The sequence below is a fragment of the Diceros bicornis genome, chromosome 35, assembly GCF_020826845.1.
Source record: "Diceros bicornis minor isolate mBicDic1 chromosome 35, mDicBic1.mat.cur, whole genome shotgun sequence".
NCBI lineage: Eukaryota > Metazoa > Chordata > Mammalia > Perissodactyla > Rhinocerotidae > Diceros > Diceros bicornis.
The window spans coordinates 16,222,537-16,243,680 of record NC_080774.1 but is presented as its reverse complement, the minus strand read 5'-3'; the positions used below and the strand labels follow the sequence as shown (position 1 = coordinate 16,243,680).

At 45.4% G+C, this 21,144-nt stretch overlaps 1 protein-coding gene across 1 annotated transcript in view; it reads right to left on the bottom strand.

The window, feature by feature from the left end:
* Positions 1–9,052: 9,052 nt before the first annotated feature.
* CCDC60 (coiled-coil domain containing 60) overlaps positions 9,053–21,144 on the bottom strand; it is a 157,640-nt gene continuing 145,548 nt past the window's right edge. Inside the window, exons 9-14 of the mRNA XM_058531090.1 lie at positions 18,430–18,501; positions 16,275–16,328; positions 15,468–15,590; positions 13,387–13,518; positions 11,614–11,803; positions 9,053–9,154 (exon numbers count right to left, since the gene is read on the bottom strand). Of these exons, the coding sequence (XP_058387073.1) occupies positions 9,053–9,154; positions 11,614–11,803; positions 13,387–13,518; positions 15,468–15,590; positions 16,275–16,328; positions 18,430–18,501 (673 nt within the window). The remainder of the gene's footprint in view (positions 9,155–11,613; positions 11,804–13,386; positions 13,519–15,467; positions 15,591–16,274; positions 16,329–18,429; positions 18,502–21,144) is intronic.

The window sequence follows — 21,144 nt, the reverse complement described above, 5'->3', positions numbered from 1 at the left end:
AATTTTGTTGTACACCTAAAACTAACACAGTGTTATATGTCAATTATATCTCGATTTGAAAAACCAATTAAGGGCACCAGCCTGGTGGTGTAGTGGTTAAGTCCATGTGCTCTGCTTCAGTGGCCTGGGGTTCACGGGTTCAGATCCTGGGCATGGACCTACGCACTGCTCATCAAGCCACGCTGTGGTGGCATCCCATATACAAAATAGAGGAAGATTGGCACGGATGTTAGCTCAGGGACATTCTTCTTCAAGCAAAAAGAGGAATACTGGCAATAGATGTTAGCTCAGAGCCAATCTTCCTCACCAAAAAAACCCCAAAAAACAAAACCCCAATTGAGAATGGAAAAAAAAAAAAAAGAAGCAACATTGTAGTTTATCAGAAATAAGACTGGGGATGAGAGGATAATGATGCCATTATTAACCACTTTATATTGTGAACCTCTCATCTCCTCTTGAGTTTCCTGGCTTGACTGTCTGATACCAGTATAGACTGGTGCCATTCTCAGTATAGACTGATTGAAGGTTCCAGGGTCAATCCACATCTAAATTACTAGTAATGCTTAAAATACACTTCAGTTAAGATAGCTATAAATATAAGTTCCAATATTTTCTTCTGCTCCCTAATGGATCATCTCGTGCATTGTCACCCCTCTAAACCCACCTGCTTTAGAGACCACTGAGCTAGGAGATTCACTTACCCAGCATCTCTTTTCACATGTGGTAGATACACAGTGTGTTGACTCTGATAACAATCCCCACCTTACATTTATTTCATGCTCTTTTAAATCCAAATTGGCACTTTCACACCTGCTGCAAAGCTCAGGGAGAAAACATCTGTGTTCTTAGTTTTTCCTTTTTTTCTTGATTGATGTTATGGGTTTAACTCAGGATTTTCTCTTTGCTTTACTTGCATGATATATCTGATGGTAGTCTTTCCACCTACTGTCCACAAGTCCTATGAGAGGATGGGTGCTTCCTCAGGGGTGTTTAGAATCTGGCTATGCTTGTCCGCAGATCTCTTTTCTCTCTCTTCTTGCTTTTGTTAGGAATTTTTTTATTGCAAGTGTGGGAAACCCAACTGAATCTGGCTTAAGCAGAAGAGAGAATTTGTTAGCCCTCGTAACTAAACAGTTTAAAGGTCTGGCTAGATCCAGGTGCTCAAATGATGTAACCAAGATTTGATCTCTCTCTTATTGCATTTCTCAGCTTGGTTTTCCTCTCTTTGTTGCCAGTGTGTCTGCGTGTGGTGGCTCCCAGAAGCTCTACGCTTATTTTATCCTTAGAGCCAACAATTCCAGAAGAAAGCTCCTTGTTCTCACAAATTCAACAGAAGTTCAGGGGTTGACTTTCATTGGATTACCCTGCATGTCCATTCCTGAACCATTTGCTGTGATCAGGTAAATGTAATGCTTGGATTGGCCAGGTCTTGGTCATGTGATCACACCTGGCACTGGGGTTGAATGAGAGTCAAGAGGAAAGGGTGTTACCTAAAGAAGAGAGAGAGGGCAGGCACAAGTTACACACGTCTCCTACACATTTGAATGAGGACTTTCCTTAACAGAGGCTCAACCACACTGTTGGAACAATAGAGTCCTTTGCCTGTAATGCTACCCAGAGTCAGGTCAAATTTCACAGGTTAAGGGCACAGTCCCCAACAAGAATGCCCTCAGTTAAGATTTCAGCCAGAAGTTCAGGAGTCCCCAGGCCACCTACACTTTTGACCAACTGGTTACAATTTGGGGGTTCCCAGTAGCCCCATCAGATCCAATAATTTGATAGAACAACTCACAGAGCTCAGGAAAGTGTGATAACTGTGGTTATAGTTTTATTATAAAGGGTACAAATAAAGACCATCCAAATTAAGAGTTACGTAGGGTGAGGTCTGGGAGGGTCCCAAACGTGAAGCTTCCATATCCTCAAGATGTATCACCCTTCTGGCACATCAGCGTGTAATTACCAACCGGGGAAGTTCACTCCAGCTTCGGGTGTTCAGAGTGTTTATTAGGGTTTCGTTATGTAGGCATGATTGATTGAATCATTGGCCCAGTGACTGAACCAGATCTCCAGCTCCCCTTCGTTCTCTGACCTGCAGGAGAACAGACTGATATCACATGACTCAAAGCCCCAACCCTCTAATTGCATGGTTGGTCTTTCTGGTTATGGCCAGCCCCCAATCTAAAACTATCTAGGGGCCCACTGTGCGTCACGTCATCTGCATAAACTCAGGTGTGGTCTGAGGGGCCCACCATGAGTAATAAATATACTCCCATCCTTTGGGAACTTCCAAAGCTTTAAAGGCTCCCTCCTAGGAACAGGGGATAAAGACTAGACAATTTCTTTATTATATAGTCTTCTATGCTGGATCCCAACCATTTCTCAGTCCTGGAGGTTAACCACTGTCCCCTGTTCTCCTCTGCTGCCACAACATCCTGACCCAACATCAACTCCTGAGACTTTCAGCATCTTCCTCCCACAGCCTCCTCGGGGGTCTCCTCTGGGGGCACCTCCTGAACTCTTCTGCTCTCTATTCCCAGCTCTACTTTCTCTTTTACCCAGAGCTTGTGGCCTTGGAAAAGTCCACCTCTCTGTGTCTCAGTTGCTTCACTGGTAAAATATGGGATGTGGATCGGTTTTGACTCGGCTAAGATGGTACTTACGCCAGGAAGATTTCTCTACAGGATGCTTTTGCTTATTTTCCTGTGGCTAGCATCTGAATCCCTTTTTTTTTTTTTTTTTGAGAATCCTATACTTTAAGAGATGAATATTCCTCCTATTATAAAAGTTGAAAGAGCCAGAACTTGCTATCTCAGCCCTTCTTGCAGCCTGGATGTGATCATGTGGCCCTAGGATTTGGCAATCAGACCTTTATGTTCTCCAAGACAGCAATATAAAGACTCAGGGTTAAATTAGCCAGAATCAGATTTTATTGCTTGTGTCTAAAGACATTGATACACCTTCCATGACCTTGATACACCTTCCTTGAGTTGCCAGATTGGAGAGATGGCTCTCTGTGTTTCATCCACACCACTTTCTCTGTCACCACCGCCATTGTTGTCATAGCTAACATGACCCCCAGGAGAACAGTAAGAATTGAGTTCTCACTGTGAACTGGATGCTTTACACATGCTGTCTCATTGACTCCTAGTGGTGCACCCATTTTACAGATGAGATTCATGGAAGTGAAGACATCTCCCAAGGTCAGGCAGCCAGTAAGAGCAAAATTAGGATATGAACTTTCTCAATCTGACACCAGAAACTTCTCTCTTAACCACCATGCTATAAGACCACCATTTAACCCTTCTGCACAATCCTGGAGGATAGGGTCTAGGTGTCTCTATTTTTATACCTCTGGCATCTCTCACATGGCCTGGCATGTGGGAGGTACTCAATGAATACTCAAGGACAAGTAGATGACAAGGTCTCACCTGGCTCGAACATTCCAAGAACATCCATGAGCTCCCCACCCATCTCCCACCTACTGAACTGCACCCCTTCCTCCCGTAGCAGCCGTCTCCCGGTAGCTACCTCCAGGACTTGTTTTCTAGTCAATATGAATCATTATCCACCTTCACACATCTGTTCCCACCAACACCTTCTTCAAATCAATGTAAAGTTGAAAATTTGCCCCCGTTGTCAGTTTTTCTTTTTTACCTCTGTCCCTAGATTCTTGGGACTCTGGCAATGAAGGTGCCTCATGAAGCACTTATACTGTGTCCTGTCCTCCAACCTCCAATTCTTTGGCGAGAAGAACTTCACATCTTTGGAAAGGTTTTGGCATAATTTTGCCATTTGGAAGATGTAAACAGTTCTTAAAATGTATTATCGGTAAAGCTCTGGCTCTGACTTCCACCAAAAGATGACCAATTTGAATCCCAAGACAGAAGCCTCTCAATAAGTAGGGAGGCAGTGGGATGTAGGTAAATCATGACGACAAGGATTTGAACTCTGGATCAGGTATATGACTTGGGCAAGCCACTTCACCTTGTTGAGCCTAAAGTTTTTCACCTGTAAAATGAGAATAAACACAATAATGCCAGCATCACGGGTTGATTACAAGGGTTCACCCAGCGAATGCATATGAATTAATGGCATAGTGCCTGGCGTAAGGCACTCAGAAAATTTTCACTTTTATTAAATTTTTACTCTACCTTATCTGTTTATGGCTTCCCCTGGCTACCTCCAGGATCCCAAACAGGGGAGATGGACCCTCAACCTGAGCCATGCAGAGTGAGGCTCAGGGACTGAAATGAGCAGTATTGAGTGAAGAAGGAATGATGCGGGAGTGGGTTTAAAGTTAGCTGAGGATTTCATCCCAATATCACTCTTTACAATCTATCGTAGCTTTTGGTCCAGGTCCTCCCTGGTCTGGGATCCATTGAAAGAAACATCAGGACAGGGTGGTGATGACAGCACAGCTGTTGGTTTCAACACACTGGTAGGAAACTCCTGCATATAAAGCAGGAAGATATGACATGGAACCACCACCAACAGAGATTCATGCAGAAGTTTGTATACCAGGCTCACTATTTCTGTTAAAAAAAAAAAAAAAGGATATCCACCCAAATTACATAGCCTTGGTAAAGTTTCTCGACTTTTTCTGCACCCCAGTTTCCTGCACTACAAAAATACCTGTGTCATAGAGCTGCTGTCAGGACAAATTAAGATTAACATGTGAATCACTTAGAACAATGCCTGGCATATAGTAAGTACACAATAAAATGCTTCATTTAAATTTATTTAATTTTTTTGGCTTGCATATGCAAAGTATCTCAGGAAGATATACAAGTTACTGGGTATAGTGAGACTGCCTCCTAGATGGGAGTGGGGTCTGAGGTTTGGAGGGAGAAGAAATACTATTTAGTATATGCCTTTCTACACTGTTAGAATTTATACTCTATGCATACATTCCTTTCCCACAAAAAAGACAAAGATTACTATGAATAATGCAAAAAATGTTTGTCTGCATATTTACCATATTATTTTCACCAGCTCTCCCTGTCTCAGTTTTTGGGTGAGATCAGAAAATTCCCTTCTGCCCTTAAATTTATGCTCTAGCAGGGGTTAGCAAACTATAGCCCATGGCCCATATCTGGCCTGTAGTCTGTTTTTGTATGACCTCCAATCTAAGAATGGTTTTTACATTTTTAAAGGATTACCTATATAAAAAGAATATGCAACAGATATTTACTATCTGCCCCTTTACAGAAAAAGCTTCCCCAGCGCACATGTGGTTTTAAAAGCTCTCATGATAACCACTCAGACGGCTTGGTCAGAGCAGCGGGACAGGGGATCCTGGTCACCCGGGACGGCCTTGGCACATGGTAGGTGCTCAATTATGATCCTGATGAAGATGCTCACAGCAAAACTATTTCTCCCTGTGGCTCTTCTTTGAGCCCAGGAGCTGGGAGGTGATGTATTGCCTCTCTCTAGTCCCCAGTCTATTTTAGTAGTAAAAGATCTTCCCTTGTTTGAATAAATACTCCTCGCCTAAGCAGAGTAGGTCTTGTTGCTGCAGTTAATGCTTGCCTTCTTCCTGTTTGGCAGAAGGTTATATTTTGCCGGCAAGCATGACGGGAGCATAATACTAATATCAACCACTAGATGGAGCTACAGCTCTGAGAAATAGGCTCGGAAAGTTCAAGCAGGAGGGCGGAGTAAGTCTTGTGGTTTCTTCCCTGTCCAAGACAGACACGTTCTAGATTTGGCTCTGCCACTTACAGGCTATGTGATCACTGGCAAATGACCTTAGGTTTTGGTATCCTTACTTGTAAAATGGGAATTATAACAATGCCTCTCTCAAGGGGAGGCTGTGAGCATCAAATAAGATGATACCGGAGTATTATCTTATTTGCAAACTGTGGAGTGCAGTGCAAATGTAAGTTAATACAATGCTGGGAAGGCCCAGCATTAGAGCTATTCCTTGCGCATGATTCCAAAAGCAAGATAACTTTCATGACCTCCTTGTCTTATATAGTGAGGGCTGGGGGTCAGAGGGCAGCAGTGGGGGAATGGAGGGAGTTCAGAGTCAGCTGGACATGAGTGCAAAGTCTTGTGGAGGCTGCATTTCATCACCCGGAGATCAGGTGAACTCTGCCTTGCAGGAGCATCAAGACAAAAGGAGATACGTCGTATACATCAAGCATTTTACACAGTGTCTGGAACAGAACAGTCCCTCAGTCAGTGCTGGATTGTGAGTAGGCCGCTTGATGCTATTTGAGATTCTGTCCTCAAAGCCCTCCCCCTCCTCTCCTCATCTAGCCTCTCCTCCCACTTCCTACTTTAACCATCATGGCCCATAGGATGCTGATGTCACATTTCTGTCTCTAGTGCAGCCCTCTCTCTGAGTTTTAGATCCCTCCACTCGACTGACCCACAGGCATCTCCCACTCGATATGCTCAGAACAGAGCTCCTCGCCTTCTCATTCTGAACCTTCTTTTCTTCCTCTCCTCCTGGGATGTTAAAGGCACCATTCTCCACCAGGAGATCCAAGCTGGAACACTGAACATGATTCCTGGCACTCCTGCCTTCTGCCCACTTGTAACCCACCACACCAAGTTGGGCCGGTTCCACCTTGTAAATATCCTTTCAGTGTCTCCCATCCCCACTGCCATGCTCTCCCCACAATCACTGCCCTAGCCTTATCGTCACTCCTTGCTCCCTGCCTTGCATCTGTATAGTAGCCATTTCTGTTTTCTGACTACAAATCAAGATGATTTGATTTGATTTGATTTTTCCCCTGCTCAAAATCCTCCCATGGCTCCTTATTACCAATAAGCTGATCTAAACCTCATAACATAGCCTAGAGGGCATCTAAAAATCTGGCTTCTACCTCCCTCCTCCCTTTCCCTGCCCTGCACTGCCAACTTGATCTTACAGCCCAGCCGGACTCACATTATTTTAGTTCCTCAAATGACGTCAACTTTCTTTTTGCCTCTGGGCCTTTGCACATGCCGTTCTCTCTACCTGCAACATTCTTCCTGCTCTCCTTATCCATTTACCCTTCTCTCTCTGGCTGCTACCCAGCTTGCAGGTATTATCACCCTCTCTAGAAAGCCTTTCCAGACATCTCAAGTATGAGTTGGTGCCCCCGCACCCCAGCCCTATGTCCCCCGAGATATTCTTGTACTTGCTTTGATTTGTCACCATTGCACTGATTCTCTAGTGTAATTAAATGCCAGCTGTGATGGTCACCTGACATTTGAGATATATATGAGGTATATATCAATTTGGCAGAGTCCCCATCCTGTGTCTAGTGGGAAGCCAAATGTGCATTCAAGATCTCTATAAATCTAGGGAGCTCAGGTAATAGTAGCCTATCTCTGACTTCCTGCTCCTACTATACTGTTTATTGTATTCAGTTCTGAGTCCCTAAAGCCCTTTCTTTGTCCCCAGGCAGACCTGGATGTAGAACACAGTGTTTTTCTTGTTTCTTCAAAACGTCACTCATAAAGGACACTGGGTGTGTGGCAGAAATTACTGATGGTCCAAGGTGATGAAGTGGAGAGGGTTGGTTTTCCTCGTAGTTCTTAGAGAGGCTTCAGCCAGCCCCGCCCTGGGAACTTTTCTCTGGTTGGTTTTCTCCCAAGTTCCCACCTCACTCTCACGTTGCTCAGGCTGCTTCTCCCTCTTTCTGTTTTTTATTTTTATTTTTTGGCCCTTCTCCTTTCTTCTCTGCTCCCCCTCACCCAAATTTCTGTTTAATACAGAGAAGCTTAGGGTCTCTTAATTTTGCAGACTTCTTACAGGCTGTGTCTTACCTGTACACCCTGATGGCTTGTCAAGGCATCATGCTAAACAAATGGTATAAATGTGGAGAGACATGTGATGTTACACAATTCCTCTGCCCTCCCCATCACCTTTCATTCACCCATCTGTCTCTGTGTAAACTCCATGAGCACAGGGACCTTGTCTGCTCTGGTCATTGCTATATCCTCAGAACCTAGAACTTGGTTGATGCATATTGGGCTCTCAATAAATATTCATTGAATGAGTAAGTAAATGACTGAATAAGTGAATGGATGAGTGAGATGTTGCTTAGACTGAAAAATAGTGTCAATTCAACTCTCCTCCCCTACTTCTGGATTATCATGGAGAGATGTTGAGGCCCAGCCCATATGAGTGTCCTGATAATCCGGGCATAACAGCAAACAGCTGTTTAATTGTTAATTCAACTCAGCCATCAGTGAGAGAGTTAAAATGACTACAGGTCCTATAACTTAGTGAAAATGTAGGTGAGCATAAGATATGAAAAGAGGTTAAATGGTAAAGAGCCCACACACATTTTGAGATGATAGAGAGTTAAGCTTCCTTGTCCAACCAAGACCACCAGGACTCTGAAGGCTGAGAATTTCTTGCAAACCATTTGCCATATTGGGGAACTGCCCCATCCATCCATCCACCCATCCGTCCGCCCGTCCGCCCGTCCGCCCGTCCCTCCGTCCCTCCGTCCCTCCGTCCATCCATCCATCCACCCATCTAACCATCCTTCTATGGCAGTATACATAAAATTGAGAAATACACTCTAGCTCCAATGGTGTGAAATGGAGATAGCATCAGTACCCACTTAGCCAAGTTATTGTGAGATTTAAATGATATTATCAGGCAGTAATATCACCCAGGACTGGGCTTGTTGCATAACAAAAGCATAATAAATGGTAACTGTTATTATTAGGATCTGAATACCATACCCAAATTCCATAGCTCCCACTCTTTCCCAGCCAGACATCAAATATTCAGCTCAGTTTTATTATCTGGAATTGGGGGAAGAGGAATAGGGTGAAGGAATCTGACGAGGAAGTAGGTAGAGTCATGCTGGACCACCGAGGAAGAGAGACTGGAAGGTTGAGGCTTGGGTGTAAGTGTGAGGGTAGTTTCCATTTGGGAGTATCTTCCTCTAGATTGTTGCCAGAAGTCAGTCTCCAGATGACTCTACTATATCAGGGTGAGTATCCATGAGAGTAGGCAGGAAGCAGAAACACAGGTAGGAAGCAGAAACACAGTGGAGACTAGCCCTCCTCCACCGGGATAGCTGGTTGACCCAGGCCTAGACTACGTCTGAGCACTGTGGGGCCGGATGGGGATGTTGATCCGGTTCTGCAGCCAGTTGATATAATCCTCTTGGGGCATATGGATGATGTGTTCTCGCACAAACTGCAGGGCAAACACAGTGATGGTCTCAGATTTGGTCTGAAAGCTGGACTCCGTGCCTCACCCCCCTCCAAAGATCCTGGAAGATGTGTGATTGATGCTGGTGGCTCCAGGATGCCTCCAACCATTTGGGCATTCATAATGCCTGGAGCATCATTCTGGGGGTGGTTTTCTCAAGAAAAGGACCCCTTTCCTGCTTTCTGGCTCAGCAGTCTAATTTTAAGCCCCTTCTTGTCGCTATTGATCCAAAGACATTTGGAGAGAGCAGGAAAACCCAGCTGTCTGCATTTTTCTTTCTTTTCTACTCCTTAATGTCTTTTTAATAAGTCATTTGTCCTTAAACATTTTTTGGTTCATAGACCCCTTTGAGAATTGATGACAACTATAGGCCTGCTTTCAGGAAAGGGTAAAGACACGAAATGTAGTTTCATATAGGTTCTAGATTAAGAGACTCCCACATCCAGATTATCAGAAGTTCTGTGATGTTCTCAATGGGAGAGGAGCATGCTAAGCTATATTAGCCAGGGCCATGAACTCACTTCATAGAATAGGGAAGCCTCCATACCCCCTTCCTCTTACCCTCTCAGAGATGGCCTCTTCTACACCCCCCATAATTGACAGGTGAAAAGTAGACCCCATAACCAGCAAGAGGGGTGGACAGTTATCCTAGAGTTAGTTTTGGACTAGCCCATCAGAGTCTTTCCTGAAAGAGCCTCACAGGATGCAGGGAGTGGAGTTTGGGCATATGAATCTGTCCACAAGGTCATCCCCCTTCCCCCTCTCCTGACCTTGCACCCATATACACACTCCCCGGTCAGCCTCTGGAAGAACCTGGCATGAAAACACCAAGAGGCCTGAGAATTCCACCATTTGAGTCACTTCTTTGTCTTGAGGCAATTAAAGCCCTATTAAAATGTACATATGCCATCTGATAAAATTAAGGAAGTGACTCTATTAGCATGTTTTAACTCCTTAGTGCGAAGTCTTTCCCCCTGCCCCCATCTGCTGATAACTTTTGATGCTCTAGGAACTTCTAGAGTGGGTGGTGATGGTAAACTAGTATTGAAAACCATTCAGTGGCTTCTCAGCACCCTCAAGATGGAGACCTAAATCCTTAACTTGACCTTCAAAAGTCTGTACATACTGACCTTCGGAACCATGAGTCTCCTTGCTTGCTTCCTTCCAAACACCTAGACGGCAAATAAGTTCCTCCAACAAATCAAGTTCTCTCTTGCTTTGGGACCTTTGCACATGCTGTTACCTCTTCCTGACCTGCTCTCACCTCTTCTCTTCATGGTGCTGTCTTTTCATTGTTCAGGCCTCAGCTTAAAAGTCAACTTCCCCAGTCGCCCTAGTTAAGATAGGTCCCCTTTACATTTACCTCAAATCAATGCTCCTCAAACTTTATTGTGCATACAAATCACCTGGGATCTCATTTAAATGTGGATTCTGAGTTGGCTGTGGTTTGGAGCCTGACATTCTGCTTTTCTAACAAGCACCTGGGTGAGGTCCATGGGCCACGATTTTGGTAGTCAGATGTAGAGTGCTCCTTATGATGGTTACCAGCTATTTCATTCACATGTCCATTTATTTGCCTCTCCAAAGCCTCTGAGATTCCAGAAGGCACCATTTACAAAGAATATAGTGTCTCCTGGAGTTGAACAACCGAGGTCATGTGACGATCCCTTTCCTATTAGATGATAAGCACCATGAAGGCAGATACCTTTATGTGTTTTTTTTTTCATTATGACACCAGATTTTATTTGCAGTAACATTGGTTTATAACATTGTATAAATTTCAGGTGTACATCATTATACTTCTATTTCTGCATAGATTACATCATGTTCACCACCAAAATACTAATTACAACTCATCACCACACACATGTGCCGAATTATCCCTTTCGCCCTCCTCCCTCCTCCCTTCCCCTCTGGTAACCACCAATCCAATCTCTGTCTCTATGTGTTTGTTTATTGTTGTTATTATCTACTACTTAATGAAGGAAATCATACGGTATTTGACCTTCTCCCTCTGACTTATTTCACTTTGCATAATACCCTCAATGTCCATCCATGTTGTCACAAACGGCTGGATTTCATCGTTTCTTATGGCTGAGTAGTATTCCATTGTGTATATGTGGTTTTTTTTTTTTTTAAGATTTTATTTATTTATTTTTCCCCCCAAAGCCCCAGTAGATAGTTGTGTGTCATAGCTGCACATCCTTCTAGTTGCTGTATGTGGGACGCGGCCTCAGCATGGCCGGAGAAGCGGCGCGTCGGTGCGAGCCCGGGATCCGAACCCGGGTCGCCAGCAGTGGAGCGCGCTCACTTAACCACTAAGTCACGGGGCTGGCCCTGTATATGTGTTTTTAATTGTGGCCCCAGCCCTTGAACAGTGCCTGGATGCTGCGAGATGATTGGGGTACCTGAGGCATTGAGAGGGGGAAGGATGTGGTAGTTACCTCGATAGCCACAGCGATGTCTGGAGAACACAGTTCCCAGATTCTCAGATCCTGTAGCACCCTCAGGAGGACGTGGGGCCGGATCCTCAGGTCCAGGTTTTCCCCAAACTTCTGCAGTTTTGCCAGGATCTTTTTGGCGGGGCGGAAATTCTTCAGATCCTCAGGGAGTTTGGACAGCAGATCAAAATACCTTCAATTCCAAGAAGAGAGGGCCACTTAGGAAGTTGCTGGGAGATGGGTCTGAGCACCTCAGGTCCTCCAGCCCTTCTCTGTCTTTCTACTGCTTGTGTGATGTCTCCAGGGAAGCATCAGTCTTCTCTGGGGGAACTTCGTCCATTATAAATGTAAAGGGCCCACACGTCAGGCAAGTCTTTTATTTTTTAGGGGTAGTAGAAGCTGGAGTATGATTTACATCTCGTTAAAAAGACAAGTTAAGGGCATGCTTTAAACAGATGCATTTATGATTTTTCTATCAAGCAGACAATGTGAAAAGCTAGAAGAAAAGAAGGGACATTGAGATTTTGAAGCTTCTCTTTTGAGAGTTAATCAGACCGGGGACGCAAGGACACATCTGTGGGGTACCTTCCAGGATGCAAGAGGCTCTCACACATAAGATGGAGGGGGGGGGAGGGAGGAGGAGGGGGAAGAGGAGTGTGTATATTTCCTATGTCCTTACAGTGAGTAAGCCTGGGCCACAGCTTTCGTGTGTTTCAGTGGGTTTTGAGAACCTTTCTGAATGCTATGACAGGGTTTCAGTGTAGTTTGGTAATCAGTTCTTGAGATGGTGGGAACAAGATAGATTCTAGCCTGGAGATGGCTCAGGTGTGATCAAGGATAGAGGCAGGGGATGACATCTCTTTTTTTAAAAAAGGTGTTTTTTTTCCCCCTAATATATGTACCCATTGTGGAAAAACTTGAAGAAGAAATTCATCATCCACCATACATTTTGGGCTACTCATAACTGCCTTATATTTTATAGTTTGTGATATATATTCATTCCTGTCTCCTTGTAAGCTCCCATTCCACATTACTAAAATCATAGAAAGGATTCTGGGTATGTTTTCAGACTTTCTCATCTTCCTCTTCGATCTTGATTTACTCTCCCTTCCAGGATAGGGTTCGTGAAATCACAGTTCATCAGACTCAAATTCTATGTTGCAGATGAGCGTAGAGACTGGGATCAGACCAGGGTTTAAATCCTAACATTTCCTTGTTTGTAAAGTGGGGATTCATAGGTACCCTTCAGGATTGTTGTGGGGGATAAAACAGATAATTTATGAAAATCGCCATCCCATAATTACTCAATTCATGCTACTTTTTGTTGTTCTTATTATCATCCCTGTGCTGGAACATCCCAGTGCTCCTGGGATATGCCTGCCTGGCTTTGTACGTTTAAGGGGTTAAATTATTTGGGGAAATAGAGTGACCACCCCTTAGACCTCAGAATCTGTAGAAATTTTCAAGTTGGTTTGCCTCATCTGCCTTCCCCATTGGGGCTGACGAGTTAGTTTTTATTGACAAGTCTGAATCAAACAGAAGATAAATATGGAGAACACAGCTGGTTGAATCACCTGTGGTTCAGAACTGAGGGGTTGTTGCCCGATTGTGCTCCAGACATAGTCTGTTTGGGGGGCCCTATTGGTGGCTAAGGACAGCTTTGGAGTGATGCCTCTCTATGTCTCGAAGGATAACGGGATCAAATGTGATTTTGTAAACACAGCCCTCCCTTCCCCGCCTTCAAGGACCATCTTAGCTGGCTCTCGGGATCTTTACCAGTGGTCTGCAATTTCTTCTGCATCTCCCTTTACCATGGGGACTTGATGTCTCATTTTTGCCATATCCTTTTGAAAATTCGAGACGAGGACAAAAGAATGGAACTTCTGGAGACCTCTCTCTTCTTGGCGCCTGCATGACAGGTGGTATGAGGAAGAGGAAGAAGAATCAGACCCTCTTCTTTAGCCATCCTAGCTGCCCTTTGAGATCTGACTTAAACACTTTTTCCTTCATGAGGTCCCCCTTAACCCTCTCAGCCACTTGAATTTACAGTCTGGCTTTGGCCACAAGACGGTACAGCTCTCTCCAAGGTCCTGGAATGCTCTTTTCTTGCTAAATCCAGTCACGTTTTAAAAACCAGCCTTCATTCTCTTCCTACTTTTGATTGTATTTACGCAACTTTCTCATCTGCAAAATGGAGGATATTAATGGTTCTTAGCTCTCAGAGGTGAGGATCAAATGATATAATGTGTGTAAAGTGCCGAGCTTAGTGCCAGACACACAATAGATGTTTAACTCATGTTGGTTCCTCTCTTCCCCACTCCTGTTCCCATTTTGTGCATATGTCCTATCTCTCCAAGGAGACATTATGTTATAAATATAAGCATGTCACTCACCTATATATGAATTTCAATGGCTTCTCATTTTACTCAGAATAAATTCCTCTGAGTAACTTGCCCTCCAAGGAATCACTCAGCCCCTACAACATTTTTCAGCTTCATCTCCATCGTTCCCATCCCTTCTCTCCCAACATTTTATGCTTTGGCTCATGATCAAAGTCTCTGAAATAAAGTTCAACCTCCACAGCTGGGCTAGTAAGGACTTTTATGATCTGGCTTCTGTCTGTTTCTCTGATTACCTTGTAAGCAACCTGAGCCCCAGCCACCCCTGGCTACTGGCACTCTCTGGTCCACTATGCCCCTTCTGGCCTCTGGGACTTTGCTGTTGCCTTTCTCTGGGACTCCTCTCCCTCCTACTTTCCCTGTGTAACTCTCTGGGCTTGAATTCTACCTTTACTGCTTAACCACTGGGTGAGTTTGACAAGAGACATCTCTGAGCCCACTTTTCTCATCTATGAAACGGGTCTGAATAATAGCACCTAACCCAGGGGTAAATGATAAGTAAATACAAAGCTCTTACACCCATGTCTGATATATAGTAAATGCCCTGGAAATATCATCTGTTTTCATTAAACTGAAAATGTTGTTTCCTCCAGGAAGACCTTTCTGGTTGCTGTCAGAGGCTAGGCAGGACATCCTTTTTCTGTGTTCCCTTAGCCCCCTGCTTACTCCCATGTTGGCTCTCAACAACCTGTGTGGTATTTGCCTGTTTACTTGTCTGTCTCCCTCACTAGACTGGGAGTTTCTGGAAGACGGGGGCATCTTATCTCTGAACCCATGACCCGGAGCAGCTGGTGCATCCACGCTGAGAGGGTGAGAGTGCAAAGCGTCATCATGCAGCCTTCACTGAATGGATAAGGTCATTGGGGTGAATGGTCACTGCTGTCAAGGGGTAGGCTGGGAAGGGCGGCAGTTAGTGGGTTGTGAGAATAGGAAAGAACAGCTTCCTACGGCCAGCTGGTGCTCTTAAAATCAAGTTCAAAGTCTTAATTATGACACTGATGGCTGTGCGGGATGCAGCTCTCACCGACCACGTCCCCCTCCTCTTCAAATTTTCCATGTCCCTTCCAGCCTTGGGACTTTGTGTGCACCTTTCCTGCTGCCTAGAATGTCCTTCCACCTTCTCACCAAACCACCAGTGCCTCCTCATCCTTCGGGGCTCAGCCTTAAAGTCACCTCCTTAGAGAGGTCTTCCTGGATTACCCAATCTAATCAGGTCCCCGTGGTTTCTCTCTCTCTCATAGAACTCTGTTCTCTTCCTGTACAGCAATGGTTATAATTTGTACCTATGTATTTATCAATTCAGTTATTGTGTTTCTGCCCATATTTTCCAGGAGACTATAAGCTTCCTGAGGACAGGGAATATGTCTTTCTTGCTCCCTGCTGTAGCCCCGGTGCCTGGCATTGGGTGGGCGCGTAGATGAATGTCCTTTCAGCGAATGGATATATGCGTGCCCTTACTTCATGAGGATTTCCATCTTGTCCTGCAGACAGAAGCCGGCCTCCTGGGCCACGCCGTAAAACTTGGCCCGCATGATGTTGCACACCCCACTCTTGCAGTGGATGATGTCACGACTGGTGTGGCTGCAGACGCAGATAAGAAGGGCTTGGGGGATTGGGGCCAAGGGACAGACCCTTGAGGCTGGCCTCCCCGGGCCCTAAGGTGCTCTGCAGTGGGGATTCCCTGTACCCACTGGGTTCTCTGCCCTTACCTGCAGCCTCCCTTGACAATCCCCCGGATGTAGGAAGGACAGATATTCCCAAGAACATCGGGCTGGTGGTTCAGGCCTTATTAAATGAGCCCACAGGGAGACATCTGGTCCCTTGAGCCCCGCAAATATTAAGGACAGTGAGATGAAGAGGGAATTTGGAGCTGGGAGATTCAGGTTGAAACTCCAGCGCCACCACTTCTAAGCTGTGTGGGTGGAGCGAGACATTTCACCTGGCCAAGTTTTTCAGTTTGCTTCTCTGTAGAATGGGATAATGCTCCCGCCTCATAGGATTGGTTTTGAGGAATAAGCAAGATAATGAATATGGAATGCTTTGCCCAGGGGAGGCACAGAGGAGGAATTTCTTGCTATTGTCTGTGTTGTTGCTCGGCATCCTGGCCATGAGTCCCTTGCCCTGGGAGTCCCTTGTCCTCCAGCAGTGTCTATGGTTTCAGGGAGTCGGGCCTGCACTGGGTTATTTCCACATCCCTAGGAAGAGAGAGGGTGTGGTCGCCACTGTCCCTCTTGCTTGTCTCCTTCTGTTGCCCACCTGGCCTACCTTTTAGACTTCTTCGGGATGTGGCTTTCTGCACTTGTACTGCTGGATCTCTCACTGAAACACAAAGGGATGGTTTCAAGTTGCCTGGAGCCTACTTTTCATAAAAAGGGCGTCTTCAGGGCCCCCATGACACCTCCTAGACTCCAGGGTTCAGGGAAGGGAGACGGTTCTGATCAATGCACCGGTCATAGAACTCAGTGTATACGTTTCCCACATCTTGGCCTTTGCTCCTACTGTAGCCCCTGGCTGGAGAGTCATTCTCGTTTCTTCTCCACCTACTCAAATCCTACCCTGTTTCATGGCCACAGCAAGCTCCACCTGCTCTGACTCTTCTAGTCCAACACTGACCTTCTGCTTTTGCATATTGTCAGGATGACATATTTTCTGGATCCCAGTTTCATTTGTACAAAATAGGTCTCTCCCTCTGGAGGATAAGTTTATTGTGGACCTTCCATCCTCCCCTCTACACCCATTAGCCCTTAACCTGGGGCTGAGTACAGATTTGGTGAAGGGACGGTTAAGGCCTCCTAGTCATGTTGTCTCTGGTGTTCCTGAGCCCTCTTCATTCAATGATTCTCTTGTCCAAACTGGATCCTTGAGCTGAACACCCATTTGACTTGACTTTGGAGGCAGACAGAGCTGGGTTCAGAGCCCCACCCTGGCTCCACCGCCTCCCAGTCTGCAGGCAAGCAACTCCACTCTGGCTCATGTTTTCCTCGTCTGTGATCCGTCACCTCCTCAGCCTACTGGACCCTTTCTAGGTGTGGGCGGATCGTGTTTGGATTCCATCTAGCTGCCCCAACCCCCGCAGATGAATTCTTTGGGGAGCATGTTGGCTTTGACCTTCCTCCTGTAGATGGCTCTCTTCTTTTCTAGAGCTGACAGTGTGACTCAGGGAGGAGGGAGGAGGTGAGGGAAATAATGTTATTAGCTGTGATAAACAAACAAACAGAAACAAACAACAAAAGACCCCTTTGACTGTCTCAGTCTTCCCTTCCCATGGTCCTCCTTGAGTGTCAGCCATACTGGTCTTTGCTCAGTGCCTCTAAGCTTCCTCCTGTCTCAGGCCCTTTGCACATTCTTGGCACACTATACCTACCTTTCCTAGTCATAGGCTAACTAATTTTTCTTTTTTTCTTCAGGTCTCAGCTTAAATGTTAAACTCAGTTGTGGTTAGGGCGCTGGTGTCCAACCTTCGCTCAATCCTTCATACTTCTCTTTCAGTACACATTCCATAGTTACGATTATGTGGCTAACTCTGCGGGATTATTTGATAAATGCATGACTCTCCCATTAGACCAGTGATTCTTAACCATGGGCAAGATTTAAGGAGTCCATGAATGCGGATGGAAACAAGGTTACATCTTTATTTTAACTAAGCTTTAAAAGAAATGGAAATCACAGGTATTTGCATATCATATTACAATTGTGGGAGATATTTTGAAAAATCATTTATACTGGACACTAATCCAAAATTACAGTAGTTATTAGACCTGCTGTGAAGTCTTCCTATATAATGCACTGCTAAAGAAGCTCATAGATTGCTATATCCCAAATTTGGTTGTAATGCTGTAATCTATATTACTATAGATTTCTTTGTAAGTCTTTGTAATTTACAGTAAGCATTTGAAAGCATTTTTCTGAAAGGAGTCCATAGGCTTCCTCAGACTGTCAAAGGGTCCGTGGCACAAAGAAAGTTATGATCCCAGTCCAGACAGTGAGATTGATGAGGGCAGACTGCGTTTGTCTTCTTCGCTGCTGAATTCCCCAAAATCTCGCACAGTTCCTGGCACCCAGTGGGGAATAATGAATATTCTCTAGAAGAATACATGAAATGGGGGCAGACCTCCTCCTCCCCGTCATAAGTCACCCAAGTAAAGAGGGAAGGAGTGATCCTGTAACACATCCTCCCTACTGCATTCTTTCACTAGTGGAAGATTTTAACTTTATGGTATATAATTGTTGGGGAGAAACGCTTGGGCATCACCCCTAGCCCTGGGAATCTAAGGGGATTTCCAGTGAAAAGGAAAAAGTCCCTCTCCCTGCCCCACTTTCCATGGCCTGGTGAGGGAGCATCTCTGACATGGCCCCTATAACGGGTGGGATGGGGGGGGTGCCTCACAACCCACCTGTTGCGGGCCCCAGGCCTTCCTACCTTGATTTGAGGGTAGTCTGCATGTCTTTGTAAGCAGAATCGCTCTTGTTTTGTCTGAGCATTGACAGGATGCTGCAAAGCAAGATGAGTCTGTTAATAAGGCACTGAACGTACAGTGCTTCTCAGGCAGTAAGTATGTGCGGGAGGATGGAGAATTCTCTTCCTGGAGCAGAGTCCTTAAACTCTGTTGGGCATAGGAATCACCCGGAGAGAGCGCTAAGAATACATATTCCTGGGCCACGCTCCCAGAGATTTGGATACATTAGACCTGGAGTGGGGCCCCAGAAGCTGCATTTAAAACCACACACACGCACACATGTGCACACACCCACACCCACATCTGATGCAGGTGTGCAGAGAGTGCATTTTGAGACCTTAGAATTTCTCAGCATACTGTGAAATAATGCCCACTCGAAGTGCTTGTTAAAAACCAGTTTCCTCTGGAGCGTCTGATTCAGTGGGTCTGGGATGAAGACTGGAAATTTGTATTTTTCACAAGCACCCCAGCTTATTTTGACCTTCAGGGACATTTGGGAAACACTGTTAGAGGATTTTAAGAAAAGACCGTCTTTCTAGAGGATGCCAGGGTCTGAATGTTTGTGTCCCCCTCAAATTCGTATGCTGAAATCCTAACCCCCAAGGTGATAGTTGGGAGGTGGGGCCTTTGGGAGGTGATTAGATGACAAAGGTGGAATTGTCATGAAAGGGGTTAGTGCCCTTACAAAAGAGACCCCAGAGAGCTAGCTTGTCCCTTCCACCATGTGAGGTTACATGGGGAAGAGGGCCCTCACTGGACACCAAATCTGCCACACCATGATCTCGGACTTCCACCCTCCAGAACTGTGAGTCATAAATGTGTTTATAAACCACCCAGCTCATGGTATTCTGTTATAGAGGCCCAAACAGACTGAGAGAGATGACTAGAGAGTGGTCTGGCTTTGAGGCTGGGGGCTGAGCTAGTTGGCTTTAAGTATTCCTAAAAACCTCAGAATTCTATGTCAGCCTTGATGGCAGCAGATTTAATGTGTAATGTGAAAAAGGAACCCAGACTCTAAAGTGAGGAGGGAAGAAGAAAATTTGCAGCTTTTCCTAACTGTCTCTCTGCGGCTCCACAGAGAAGCCTTCAGTATCTGCTGCCTTAGCGAGAGGTCAGGGAGATTTTTCTCCCGGAGGACTTCATGAGGATGGGAAATTTCAACAGGTTCTTGCTCTGTAACCATGGTTATTTTAACATTAAGGTGGACGCAGAGGCCACGTGATGAGTTTTGTGAGGACCAGGTTCTCGTGTGGTTTTGTCTTTGAGGACCTTATGCAAGTCACTCATTGTCATTTTTCTCCATCTATGAGACGGGGCGATGGTAGTGGGTGATGGTTAATATGCCTGTCTCAGCAGGGTGCTGTGAAGATGCTGTGGCACACTCTGTGTGACATAAAAGTAACAACCATCACCACCACTACCGCCGCCACCGCTGCCACTTATTGAGTGCTTACAATATGTCAGGCACATGCTAATATGTTAAAGGCATTATCTCACTAAATGCCTAAAATAACTCATTGAAGCAGACATTATTTCTATAACAATAATAATACTGTATCAGGATAATATCATTTAATGCTCACTTCAGCCCTTTGGGATAGGCTGTTAATGAGCATCATTTCACAGAATCAGGCTCAGAGAGGTGAAGCAACTTGCTCAACATCACACAGCAATTAGATGATGGGAATGGAGATTGACCCTGGTCTACTTGGTTCCAAGGCCAATGCTTTGGTGATACACAATCTCATCTTAGAGATGAGAAAATCAAGGTTTAGAGAAAGGCTAAGTGACTTGTTCAAAGGCACCAGGTTGTGAATCTGTGTCAGCCTGACTGCATAGCCAGTGTCCACGTGGTGAGTTCTTATAAAGGAAGGAGCCTCACGGAGCTGTTGCTCCATCATTATTGTCTGTCTCTAACGCTGATAAATCAAACACACCAGCCAGGGCCTCAAGGGCCAACATCGTCTCTGAGTGTCTCCAAGTGCCACCCTCCAGAGCTGTGAGCCGAGTTGAGGCAGCAGCAGACAAATTCATCATTAACAAGCAGAGGTGGGTATGACACATGTAAAAGTGCTTGGTGAACTGTAATTATGGGAATAACAACAACCAATAAGTCACAGCCGGCATCCCAGTAGGCTGAAGGCTGTGATGAACCTCTTCTAGTGCCTCATTTATTTTCAGGAAGTAATTTGCTTACTCAGAGGGATCTACACTGGGGAATGGAATCCGACTCTAGCCCATGTGCTCTCTGAGGCTGATCTGAAGTTCTGTGGACAAGGCGTCCCACCGGAAGGAAGACACCCCGGCTTCAAGTCTGACACTATAAGCCGATCACATTTGTTGCCAGCTCGAAACTGCAAAGGATTCTTGTTGCTCTTAGGATAGAAAGCAGAATCCGTGGGGTGGCCTCCAAGGTCTTCATGCAGACTCATGCCTCTCTCCATCCCATTTTGGCTGCATTTCAGTTCATCAAAGGTGACATGGTCCCTTTGACCATGTTTGAACATATGCTGCCTGTAGGGTTCTCCCCCACCCCTGCCTGCCCCCTAACTTTGGCTGGCTTGCTCTTTTTCACGCTTCATCCAAAATCTCAGCTTAAAGTTTCTTCCTTGGAGGAAACTTCTCTGCGCCCCATCCCCAACCCAAACTAGACTAGATACCCTGGTTATTTACTCTCA